The 13,677-nt window shown below is 37.1% G+C and overlaps 1 protein-coding gene across 1 annotated transcript in view; it reads left to right on the forward strand.

The window, feature by feature from the left end:
* LOC115621672 overlaps positions 1-13,677 on the forward strand; it is a 111,685-nt gene that overhangs the window by 92,057 nt on the left and 5,951 nt on the right. Inside the window, exons 4-6 of the mRNA XM_030515383.1 lie at positions 10,422-10,625; positions 12,456-12,601; positions 12,664-13,485. Coding sequence (XP_030371243.1) covers positions 10,422-10,625; positions 12,456-12,601; positions 12,664-13,485 — 1,172 coding nt within the window. The remainder of the gene's footprint in view (positions 1-10,421; positions 10,626-12,455; positions 12,602-12,663; positions 13,486-13,677) is intronic.

Here is a 13,677-nt window from a genome sequence, read left to right on the forward strand (position 1 = left end):
TAAGTGAGAGAAAGAAAAATTTGTGATGTTGTTGGCTGCCTTTGCTACTTGTAAAAAGCGTTGGCGTCGTTCATTTGCGCAATGCTTTTGCAATTTGTTTTTGTTTTAAGTGCATTAACAACAAAAACAACAGCACTGCAATCGTTCCCTCTACACTGTCTTTTCACTTACAACACAAACACTATTAGCGGCTGGGGCGACAAATAAAACGCGTGCCACACGAATATCCAACTCGTTAAATTTGATTTTAAAAAGCAATAATTGTTAATCTCGTTTTATAAGCAACAGCAGCTTACGCTTAACAAGTTGCAATTGCGCTCATTTGTTGCTGTAGTTGTAGTTGCTTGTAGTTGTAGTTGTTGGTGTTGTTCGCGCCACGCCACGCCAAAAATAAAGTGAAACAGTTATACTTAAATTTGCATGTCACGAGAAGCGCGCGCGGGGTGCGGTGCGGCGGCAACTTTTTATTTTAGCCTAGCTTGCTTGGCCTATAAAGCACCCGTTGTTGTTGTTGCCTAATATGCCGCCAAAATAGCGGGCGGGCCTTCTCGGCTGTTGCAGTTGCAGTTTCAGTTTCAGCAGCAACAACAGAGGCAGCAACTGTTGCAGTTGCAGCTGAGACAATGGGGCACGAATATAGCACAAAAAAACACAAACAACAATTACACACACGTTCGCTTGTCGCTAGTACAGCACTTTTTTGGTATTGTATTATTATTATTTCTACTGCTTTGTCAATATGTGAAAATTTGTGCAACAAATCTCAGCCGAAACTTTTTATTATATCTTGTTTTTATTTTGGGAGTGGAGTCAAACACCGATTGTCTTAAATGAAAGCCCAAAGCCAAAGCAGCTGAACTAACTATTGTATTTTATTTTTCAGTTGGTAGGTTTTTTAATTTTTTTTTTTTAATTTATAATTTTTTGCCGCCGTCCACAAGCATTCGCTCAGACGTTTCAACTTCAACTGACTTCAATTGTTGTTGACTTTTTTGCAAAAACATTGCTGCTAGTCGCCTGAAGCTGCTGAAGCCAAGCTTTGAGTTAAGCATCGAATTTTTGAGTCTGAGTCGAAACTTGTTTGAGTCGTTTCGTTCCGTTCCGATACGATTCGATACGATTCGTAGCTTTGTGCTCAAGTCGTGCCTCCAAATTTAATCGACTGTCTTTGGAGCGCGTGCTTTTTAATTGCACTCTTAGTCAAGTTAACTAAAACTTTAACTTACGCAATTTCAAATCTGTCGTCGGTATTGTCGCTGCTGAATGACTGACAGCTGCTGATGAATCAGTTCAGGCCAGAGCCAAAGCTATAGGTATAGGTATAGCTATGGCCATAGCCAAAGCCAAGTAATGGCCATTAGGCCTAACCTTCGCCTGCCATTAGAACATTTAGTGCTACACTTAAAACTCTTGTTCATCGATTAGACGACATTGCCGCAAAATAAATAAACCTAATGGGAATCTGTCTATATTCTGCCTTTTCATTACTAAAAACCAACTCTTGTTTTTTTTTTAAATTTTCAAACAGTTTATGTGAAAATTGAAATACGCATTAGAGAAGGAAGATTGGCAGACCAAATATTATAGTTACATGTCAGTTACTACTCCTTTCAAAGTCTTAGAACTATCGCTATTAAATTACAAATATAATTAAACAAGTATATATTTTTTACAATTTAATTAAAAACACAGCCCTCCTCTGCGCTTCTCATACGACACAAAACTAATCGAAGACACTTTAAGCACCAATATTTCATTATTTCACTTTAATTACATAAATTAATTTTTGAATTGAATTTAATGGAGCACTACTGTGCGCTTTTTATACGATGGACCTTATGGAAGCCACATTTATTCACATTAGTTATATAGATATACGATGTAATTAAAAACACTGTCCTCCTCGGCGATTCTCATACGAATCGACTAACCGGAGCCCCTTCAGCCATAAATACTTTAGTATGTATGTTTTTTATTACAAAACTAGTGGACTTGGATCACTGGCGAATGGAAAACCACATCCCCCCTCCACATAATCGAAATACAAACGCTGACATAACTCAGCAAATATTCGACACATAGTTACGAAATCTGGTACATATCTAGCAGGGCGAGGAATGAGACTTGCTGAATATTATTTTGAAAATATGGGCGTTCCCACGCCTTCCTTTCCTTTCTTCATGAGGTTGTAGAATACATTGCAAATGTATGTACATACTTTCGTTTGGCACTGTTGGTTTCTAGTTCTTGAAAAAATTTTAAAAATGCTCATTCCTTGACAAAAAAATTAATAATAATATTACCTTTCTACGAGTATCAGAAAAATCGAAGGTATAAGTATATTCTCTCTCTTGTAAAATTACATCACAAATTTTGACCTTTTCTCTGAGTGTGGCCGCTGAACTGGCATTAGAGACCATTCTATAAGATTCGGCTAATTATACTTACTAAGCAAAGTTATATGTGTATGTGTATAGATATCGAGATAAAGAAAAACGAGCAGAGTAATTTTTAATTAATCACGTAATTATAATTTGTTTGTGCTAGAACGGAAAACCTTAGAGCGAGCGACAACTCATTGCTGCAGCGAATTGAACACAAAGTTGTTTCGGCCTTTCATTTTACAAATATTTCTGGCCTAATCGCCGAAACAAACAAACAGCTGAGTGTTGATGTTGCCTGCTGTTGCTGGTGCTTGAAGTCTAGACTTGCAGTCGGCCAAAAAGAAGAGCTGGCCCAAATGCACTAAACGACTATGCTGGCTGGCTGGCTGGCTGACTGAATGACCTTGTAGTTGCAGTTTCTGTTTGAGAACATGGGCTAAATGTCTTTGCCCTCAACTGGTTGACAATGTTTCTGTTGCTATTGTTGTTGTTGTTGTGGTTGGCTGTTGACAAAAGCGCTCTTGACGTCGGCCATCCGTGCATAAATTGTGCTTTGCTTATTGGCCGCCATTCGTTGTCATCGTCATCATCATTACCATCATTACCATTGTCGTCATTGTCGTCGCCTTTACTTTTGTTTCTAGTTGCTCTTTTTGCTTAGTTATTTTTTTCGGCCTGACAATGCATTTTAATGGCACATGGCGCCTGATTTATATGATCTTGGGTCAGCAGCATCAGCTTATTAGCCTTGTTGTGGCAACTAATTTATATAATTTTTCCCTATAGACTGCCTCTGATGCTCAAGGCCCACAGCGCATGCATAAATCATAATCGCATTAGGGCAATCAAAAATAGTGTGCAAAAAAAAAAAATACATTACGCTTCCTATTTACATTTCTAAGTGTGCATGAGCACCGCCCTCATTAAAACTCAATTGCAAAAGCTGCTTATATAAAATGATATTAAAAAGCAAAAGTCCATTTTCATATTAAATTCAAATGAAATCTCATTACAATTACACACATAAGTGCGTATTAGAGATGGAAGCGTGATTCAAAAAATAATCGAATCAACTAAGAAACAGATTTATCTGCCAAAAAAAATTAATTAAAATTAAAAATAAACGTTTGTCTGCTTACACCTCCGAAAGTTTGTCAACTATTGCTCTGCATTTTCTAAAAACAACCATTTTCTTAAATTCAAAAAAGAAGAAAACAGCTACATTTTACATTTATTTAGCGCCGTCCTCTGCGCTTCTCATACGAGTCACTTAACCGAAAGCGTTCAAGCACCTATAGCTGAGTTTTTTATATTATTAATATAAATATATAAAAATCGCGGCTCTTCTCTGCGCTTCTCATACGAAGTACTTAACCAAAACCATTGGCGCCAGCCATAGCTGCCCCATACCCGAAGGACTAAACGTCAATTGGCATACAAAGACAAAACAGATCCCATGTTGGGAGTGTACAGATCGAGGTATAGCCCAAAGGAAACAGTAATTTAAAAAATATCCCTTGGAGGCCAGTCAGTCAGCGTTAGTTATGTACATCTTTTTCTTAAATTCAAACAAGAGGGAACGCTACAAAATTAAACACAATATAGATTTGTTCCATAATAATAATCTAAGTCCAAAGGATACATTTATAGAGAATTCATTCCAGCTGTGAAAACGGTTAATGCTGTGTTTAATTCACCGTATTCCTATCGTAAAAAAAGGAAGTTGGGGCTTTTTTTGAAAGAACATTTGTATTTGCCCATAAATGGAAAGCGCTATAAGGCTTGTACCTCCATTCTGAAAGACATGCCCACCGATGGCCGAAATCACTCGTTCAAAGTGCTTCTTAATCGTGCAATCTCTGTTGATTCGGAAGGGGATTATCAGCAGGACGAAATGAATCGATGGAGATCAGCCCATCTATCCGTGCATATGTTTTAAACCTAACTAATAAGTTTATTGCAAACCATATAAAGCCTTATTACTGTAGGTCCAATCAGTGTATAAAACCACTCTTAAGGGAAACACTTTTTTGTTTATGAAGCTATCTTAAGGAAATTTGACATTTATATCATTTGTATGGTACCTCAAGGTATACTAAAGCTTCGGAAGGAGGATCGGTCAATCTTAGTACTAAACACTTCTTCTGTTTGTTTCGATATCTTATTTATAATCGGAAAACTTATATCGTAGCTGCCATAAAAAAAAGTGGTATTTAAGATTGGTGTTGGTGCGAAATTAGCGATCATAATATGTGCGATTTATATCTAAACTATCCATTATAAGCTTCAAAACTATTGGACTAATCGTTAACAAAGTTAATTAGTATTGATTTCTAGCAGCTGAAGAGCCAACATTCCTGCCAATCATTCATATTTTCAGTTACTCCTTACGCAATATAAATAGTCACGTTCATCTCTAATATGTACTATACGTATGTCTGTATGTGTGTGTATGTATGTATGTATGTATGTATGTATGTATGTATGTACAATTTAAACGGAGGCGGCACGCACAAAAAGGCTGGCTGGTAAGCTTAACTAACGAGCTGGCGAACGAATTGTCCAACTGCCTAGAGTTGTCGGCCAAACTACTACAAGAGTGTGCGTCGTGTATACTCGTAAGTGTGTTTGTTTGTAATTGATTAACTGGCCAAATTAACTGGCAAACTGACTGACTGACTGACTGACTGACGGCTGGACTTAGCTTATTAAATGCGCACAGACGGCAAAAATTTATTTAACAAAATTTATGATTAGGCCGCGCAATGCTGCCTGCGCTTTATGATTACTTTTCATACATGATTTTTAAAAATTTAATTGCTCGCTAATAGCTTTAATTTGCAGCTAAACGTTGCAACAACATATTAATAATAAATGTAAAAGCCGCATAGTTAAACTTTTCACTCAAACCGTTAATAAATGCACGAAACACAAACAGTTGTACTTCTGTGGTGACATAATGATCATGGGAAAATATTTCATGTGCATGTGTTGAGTTCCTAAAATTCTAGTTCTATTGCCAATTATTTACCATAAGGAGAGCTCAGCAGTAATCGGAAATGGAAGGTAATGTAGGAGTGTTTTTTGTTGAAGAGCCAGCTCCATTTGTTTTTTTTTTGTACATTTCATATGCCTATGGCAGCTGCAAGATATTTTTCAAGAATTTAAAACAAAAGAAAGTAGCATTCAAAAATGTTCAAAGAAAAATATAATTACTTGAGAGAGCAAAGGAATACAACACAATCTGAAGTTTCATCAAATCGCTACACTACATCTACCATAGAGGTGCCATCGGCGCAAAACCACAACCATATCTGGTAATAGTCTAACTGTCGGAAACAGCCTTCAGTCTATCCTTCACATTATTACAATAAATGAATCTAAATTGGTAAATATTTATGTATATTTGATAATCATAAAGATTTTGTAAACCTTTATTAGAACCGACATGCTAGACAAAATAGATTCAGATATATAAAAACATACATTTTGCGTAAAAGAACAAGCTTAGCAAACTATGAGATGTAAACTCTTCTCTTTTCTGAGATATTTTCGTTCATACAGACAGACACTTGAAACAGCCGCTTCAAATTTGCAAAGAAACGTTTATAAAACTTTTATCGAACTTTTGGGTGTTACATTAAACAGAAATCTCAGGATTTGGGATTGGAAACCTAATAATAGAAACCAAACAAAGTTGTTATATAACCTTTTGAAAACCTACCATACATTATTTTGTATTATAACGATTTTTTATTAATTGAAATAAAAGCAAATAAAACGAAGAACAAATTACTCAGCAAATATCCAGATAAGACTTCCAAATATCACTAGCATGTAAACAAAATTTAATCGCTGCTGCCCACAACATAAGCATTTACAAGTATAATTGTCACGTCATTTAATCGAAATATTTATAGGAAGTGTACAGCAGAGCCATGATGCTTCCTTTATTCTAACTTCCCCTTAAGAAGAAGAATGCTGAAGAGGGGGACATTAAATCAAATCTTCAGTTTTCTTCACTGTCGATAGCATTCGTTATACGAAGGCTGAACTGTACTAATAAATGATAAAGTTTTTTTTATATACATATATAAACATATATGGCTATAATTTTTACAACTTATGCACACACTTAGAGTTATGGGGCCTAAGTGCCTGCCTTTTGGCCAAACAGGCTGTGCTTCAAGTTGCGCCTTTTGTTTGTTTAATAATTGATTATTTAAAATCGTTTTAAGTGGCCATTATTGCTGCCCGCGCGCATTCAGCCGCAGGCCAAAAATATAAATTGCTCATATGGAGAACTATAAAAAGTATTTCAGATTTTGGCCATTAAAGCTCTAATTGGCCAATGCCAAAAGTGAAGCCCGTGACAGAGACAGGCCAGGCCGCGTACAAAAAGTAGATTTAATTTACCTTTCTTCGTGGCCGAGCCAAATCAAACAAACTGTCCGATGCTGTCTGATCTCTTTAAGGTCTACCTACCCATAAAGCTGTTTGTGCCACACAACACAAACCCTTGACAAGGTCAGGCGAATAATTTTATAATTAAAGCACTTCAAATGTTGCATGCATGTTAAACAAAATGTTTGTGTTTTAATAATTCGTGTAATGTGTCTGGCCCCCTCACTCACTCACCACCACCTGCGAGCAGAGTTTCGTTTTAATGATGTTGTGCAGTTTAGTTGGCGGGCTTCCCTCCGCCTCCGCCTCGCCCTCCCCCCTGCCCCGCCACAACTTCCTTCCTCGAGAGTGTGCGCGGCCCACTCGAAAAGCATCGCCTCGCCGTTTATGGCAGAACGAGACGCTGCGGCATTGGCGCGAACTTGCCTGTCATCTGCTCTACAAATCAGCTGTCAAACAGAGCCGCCAAGTCAACGACGCTGGGGTGCACACAATATTTTGAACATTTTCAACAGTTTGGTGATTTACAATCACTTTTCAAAAACAACAATAACACCAACCAACTCTGACTGATAATGATCATCAGAAGCAGCAGCGCCAGCAGCAACAGAGGCAGAAACAACAACACCAACATCAACAGTAACTGCCGAGCTGAAGAAGCTTTCAATTGACTGTTGAGGCAGTTGGGAAATGTCTGTACAAATATATACATACATACATACATGTATATATATAAACATCTACATATATAGTGTATCTCTGATGTATGTAAATGTGGTGTGTGCAGCACAATTAAAACTGCAAATTGTGAACGCCATTCACCCGCTTTTTGGGGAAACCGGCCAGCAATTAGAATGTCTTCAACGACGCTGCCTCTAGCCTCTGCACAATCGTTTTCATCTCAAATGGTTGGCTGCGCTACGATTTTCTTCTTTTTTTGTTGCCTTTCTTCTTCCCAAAAGCACCACCTACCTATACCATCATAAACTGTTTTTGAAAAGTACTTAAAGCTATGCGGAGTTTTATAAAAATAATCCCAGAATCCCTTTTTAAAGCTGTTGACTTAAAGAGCAACTGAAGTTATCGATAACTTTCAAAACAACAAATAACCCGATTGTAGTCCGTTTATAGAAATAAACTCAATAGCCTTTTAAAGAATAATCTCAAATGGTTGGCTGCGCTACGATTTTCTTATTTTTTTGTTGCCTTTCTTCTTCCCAAACGCACCACTGACCTATACCATCATAAACTGCTTTTGAAAAGTACCTAAAGCTATGCGGTGTTTTATAAAAATAATCCCAGAATCCCTTTTTAAAGCTGTTGACTTAAAGAGCAACTGAAGTTATCGATAACTTTCAAAACAACAAATCACCCGATTGTAGTCCGTTTATAGAAATAAACTCAATAGCCTTTTAAAGAATCATCTCAAATGGTTGGCTGCGCTACGATTTTCTTATTTTTTTGTTGCCTTTCTTCTTCCCAAACGCACCACTGACCTATACCATCATAAACTGCTTTTGAAAAGTACCTAAAGCTATGCGGTGTTTTATAAAAATAATCCCAGAATCCCTTTTTAAAGCTGTTGACTTAAAGAGCAACTGAAGTTATCGATAACTTTCAAAACAACAAATCACCCGATTGTAGTCCGTTTATAGAAATAAACTCAATAGCCTTTTAAAGAATCATCTCAAATGGTTGGCTGCGCTACGATTTTCTTATTTTTTTGTTGCCTGTCTTCTTCCCAAACGCACCACTGACCTATACCATCATAAACTGCTTTTGTAAAGTACTTAAAGCTATGCGGAGTTTTATAAAAATAATCCCAGAATCCCTTTTTAAAGCTGTTGACTTAAAGAGCAACTAAGGTTATCGATAACTTTCAAAACAACAAATCTACAGAAATCATCTAATTGTAGTCCTTTTATAGAAAATACAATAAACTCAATAGCCTTTTAAAGAATCCCTTTCCAAATCGGCATATGCGTTTTGAGATGGAAAGCAGAACATTCATTTTAAATTCCAAATTAAAACAAAAACGGTTTAAGTTTTTGGGGTTCAGAAAAAATTTTAAATTTTAGTTAAAATTTGGGCTTAAGAACTTGTGGCTAATTTGTAAACAAACAAATGTTATGTAAAAGCAGAATATTAGTTGGCCTTCTAAAAAGCACTCTCTCTCTGATTAATTTCCACAAAAAATGGCATTCCCATTAATATCATTTATGTTTAATTTTGGCAAAATAGCTTAAAGTCAATCCCGAAGATCAGTCCAGTCGTCATGAAGAATCGATCTGGAAAATAATAGCGATAATTTTTATTTCATGTTTGGCTAAAAATACAGTCATAACCTGGCTTGAATCACTTTTTGACGACCTCATAACAATAATAAGTTGAGCTCTCTATAGAGTAAACATATCTGCAATATTTTCGACGATTCCCATGGCCAGAACTCTCTCTCTCTCTTCTATAAAATTTATCCTTTATAGGTATCTCCGGGGGAAATCTCTGCCACTTACTGCTGTGAGCCAGGGCATAACTTGCCGGGCTGGCTTTAAAATTTTCCTTCACCGGGTTAGAGATGTCCCTATTACACTATCTCTTTATTCCTAATTAGCTGTTAAGTAGAAATACTTATCCTTCTGTAATTACTATTTTTTTTTGCCTGTTAGTATTTGTACCGACAGCACTATTTGTTGATTTTCTAAATAAATAAATCAAAATAAAACAAGAGAGAACGCTACAGTCGAGCAAGCCCGACAGTGTAATACCCTGTACCCAGGTAAACTTCCGTCACTGAGTTATATGCGCCCATAGCAGCAGCAAAAAGAGGAAGAAGAAGAGCGAACTTGTTGCTGCAGTTTAGTGGGGTTGCACTGGGGAGAATTTGTTTTGCTAATAACTTTTCTTAGAATTGACCGAATTGAATAAAATACAACAGTAGACAATTATATATTAATTATGTGTGCAAAATTTGGTTTAGGTAGCATTTGAAATCTGGACGCTATTGACGAAATTCTGTAGCGGGGGAAGGGGGGGAAAATTAAAAAAAAAACATAAACTCGTCCTTACTCGGACCTAGGAGAATCTGGATGCCAACTTTGGTTATTCTAGCTTTTATAGTTTCTGAGATCCTCGCGTTCATCCAGACGGACGGACAGACGGACGGACAGACGGACGGACATGTCTAGATCGATTTCTCTCGTCATGCTGATCAAGAATATATATACTTTATGGGGTCGGAGATGCTTCCTTCTGTATGTTACATACTTTGCACAAACCTAATATACCCTTTTTACCCTACGGGTACAGGGTATAAAAAATCAGCCGTAACTCCACACAATTTCTGGCAAATGCGTTCACTTTTTAAAATCATGACACACTTCATAAATGAACATTTTTTATCATTTAAATTTTTTTCATTTATCAGTATAACTTCCTTATAAATTGATGTTTGACCGCAAAAACTGGGGAAAGCATTAAAACTACGTTATTCAAATTTGATATTAGTCTTATTTAATTAATTATTTAATGTTTTTGTAAAAATAAGATACAATTTCTCCCCGTAGACATACTTGTATATTGTTAAGTAAAAGTTTTCAAATCTAAGCACGTTATTCCATCTACTTTTATTTTCAGATTGTAAAGAATACGAAAGAGAAGCTCAAGAGCTATGCCGCAGAGACCGAGGCTAATATATTGGCCTGTTTCCATCATTTGCATGGATTGCTGCAAAACGCTGAGCTGCGCGTAGTCGAGACCCTACGCGAGTCCAGCTTGCAACCGCAGATGTTGCTCAATGAGACCATGGGTTTGTTAGATGGCTATAAATCGGTCATCGAGGTAAGTAAATATATTATAACAAGTAAAACGGTCTGGGAGCTGAAACAAAGATATAATAGGTATTATGTAGAAATTTATAAAGCACAACAATTTAGGTAGACGCTGTGTTATCGTAAAGGTGCTGCAAATCGTACTTTTTACTTGTAGTTTTTAAATATCATAGAGAATTTTCAATTCAGAGAAATCCCACACACATGCTTCACACACGTTTGAAATTTTTGCTTGCCCAGGTACCATCCTAAATACAGAATCCACCTTTTTCCTTAGGGATATTATTGAACCGTCATTTTAGAGATTACCTTCGAGCTGTACACACGTGCGGACAAATAAGGCTTTTACTTAGATTTTCAATCGCGGCATATTTTAATTTACAATTTAAAGAACTGGAATTAGTAAGAGTAAGAATATTTTTTTGTTTGATCGATTGCCGTAGCTATGTTCAAACAGTCAAATAATTTGCATACAAATTCTTTTTTATTAAAAAGTATGCTTTTTTCTATAGAAGTTAAAGGTTGCATGTGTTTAGGGAAAAAAGTTATTAATTATGCAGACTATTTGTCCGTCTGACCAAAGCTTCTAATCATATTTTTATAGCCTGTACCCAAAGGGTGAAAGGCTATACTAGTTTTGTGCGCATGTATGTAACACACAGAAGGAGGCATGGCAGACCCCACAAAGTATATATATTCTTGATCAGGATGAGAAGCCGAGTCGATATAGCCTTGTCCGTCCGTCCGTCTGTCCGTCTGTCTGTCCGTCTGTCCGTATGAACGCAAGGATCTCAGAAAGTATAAGAGCTTGAATAACCAAACTTAGTTTCCATATTCTCCTAAGACCGAGAAAGTACGAGTTTGAGTTTTTTTTCGATGCACCCCCCCACTCCCCCGCAATTCGTGTTTTTTCTTATAACTTCCGTAATTCTCGGAATTTTGAAATCCGTGTGCCAAATTTCATCATGATAGGTCAATTCTGAAGAAAGTTATAGCCATAAGTAAAATCGCTGCTAATGCGCTGCCTGCAGCTCTGTCGGCAGCGCTGCCCGCAGCTGTTGTTGTTGTTGCTGCTTTGGTTCAACTTTGTGCTGCATACATACACGCATATAAACACGCATAGGTACGTGATGTAAATGTATGCTGTTAAAACTAAACATAAACATATATTCTAATTTAATTTAATTAATTAATTCATTAATTTTGTTTAATAATTTAATTTTTTTTTTTAATTTTTTTTTTTTAATTTTTCTTTTTTGTGGAGAGTACAGGCTATTTTACTGTCGGGCTTGCTCGACTGTAGCGTTCTATCTTGTTCTTAATAGAATGAAGGCTTTTCGATTTTGACACTACATAGTTCTAATTTTATCGAGACCTATGACTTTTTGACCAAAAATGCTAAAATCGCAATATTTTATTAAAACAGTCATCACAAGCGGTCGGCAGAGGCAAATCAACAATCGATAATCAAAAATCACAAATCGCAAATCGGTTCGACCTGCTGAACGCGCCCATTGCTTTAACCAATCATTGCTACAATACTTCAATTATAAACGCCAACCGCACCCAATCTCACATCAAAACTCCCGAACACTCGCAACAGAACCATAAAAATAAAAACCAACATCGTTAGCATTTTTCCAACAAAAGTCTCATCCGATAGCCGCGATGAAATTTCAAAGTAACTTTAGAACCATAAAGAAGGCTCCAAAGCTATGGCAGTTTTAGTTTAAGAAGATAATTGGAAGAATCCTAAACATTATTTGAGGCTGATCGATGACCTTTATAGGAATTTTTCAATGTATTTTCTTCCTCTTCTTTTTTTTTGTTTTCTTTTTAGAATCTACGCAAAGCACTGGTCTACGAAGATACAGACGAAGTGCCACAGGGGATATTAATTCAGAACGTTATTCAGCTAGTCTATGAGTATATGGAGAAAATTCCCAGCGGTATTGAAGTGACCAAGATAGAGTCGAATCCATTTATGTAGGTATTTGGCGGCTGTGTTCTTAAGATCTGAAAATAGCGAAAATATATTTTCATTACAGTTTTTCCTGCGGCAGAGAGAATCTGTCCGATCTATTTAGCAGACACTTCAAATGCAAATTCAAAGATCCCAACATTAAGGTACACCTCCTGAACGAACTTGACTTTGAGGACGACGCGATGGCTTCAAATTCAGTTGCAGAGCCAGGACGCGAGTTGTCAGCCGGCACCAATAACTTTGGAGTGCAGTCGAGCCCATCAAAGGATAAACAAACAACATCCAAGAAAACGAAGACCAAAAAACGAAATCTGTCGGCTATGAATAGAGGTTCCAAGCCCCACATAGACCGCTCCTCATCCAATGGAGAATTGGACAACGAGCTCATACACTCTTTCTCCGGCATAGACATTACCGCCAGGTCTAGCAACAACAGCTCCCATACCGTGGACATTGATGACTCGCCGAGATCGTTGTCATTCGGCGTCCCCAAGCCTCAGGTTCCGTCCTCGTCAATATCCAAGTCTAGAAAGAATTCCAGATCCAAGACGGCACAACTATCGACTTCTGCTGGCAACCAAATAGCCAGCTGGTTTAAATCCGATGTCATAGTGCAAGTGCGTGGCATAAAATCGCCAGTGGATTTTTACGTTCAGGGAGTTAATGAGATCCAACGCATACGAAAGCAGGTTGAGGCATGCGCGAACTCTTCTGACGTCGAAAGGCTGTCGCCCTCATCGATTATTGTCGGCCAACATTATCTAACCTATCATAACAACGTTGATCGCTGGCAACGCGCCCTTGTCAGTCAGAAACTGGAGGAACGCGACTGCTACATTGTGTTTCTACCGGACATTGGATTATACGTTACGGTTCATAGCTCGAGGTAAGTGGAAAAATGTTGAGAAAACTTTATCTGACTTTCTCAAATCAAAAAGGACATGATGAGGGAGTTTAAACAGTCTTTATTTTATTTTATTTTTATTTAACAAATCAACAAATAGTGCTGTTTTTACACAAATTAGGGTTTATTTAATATTAAAACATTGTAAATTAAAAGAAAGTTTATAATTTCAAC

This window comes from Scaptodrosophila lebanonensis, unplaced genomic scaffold (assembly GCF_003285725.1).
Source record: "Scaptodrosophila lebanonensis strain 11010-0011.00,11010-0021.00 unplaced genomic scaffold, SlebRS2 tig00000024-arrow-pilon, whole genome shotgun sequence".
Taxonomy (NCBI): Eukaryota; Metazoa; Arthropoda; class Insecta; order Diptera; family Drosophilidae; genus Scaptodrosophila; species Scaptodrosophila lebanonensis.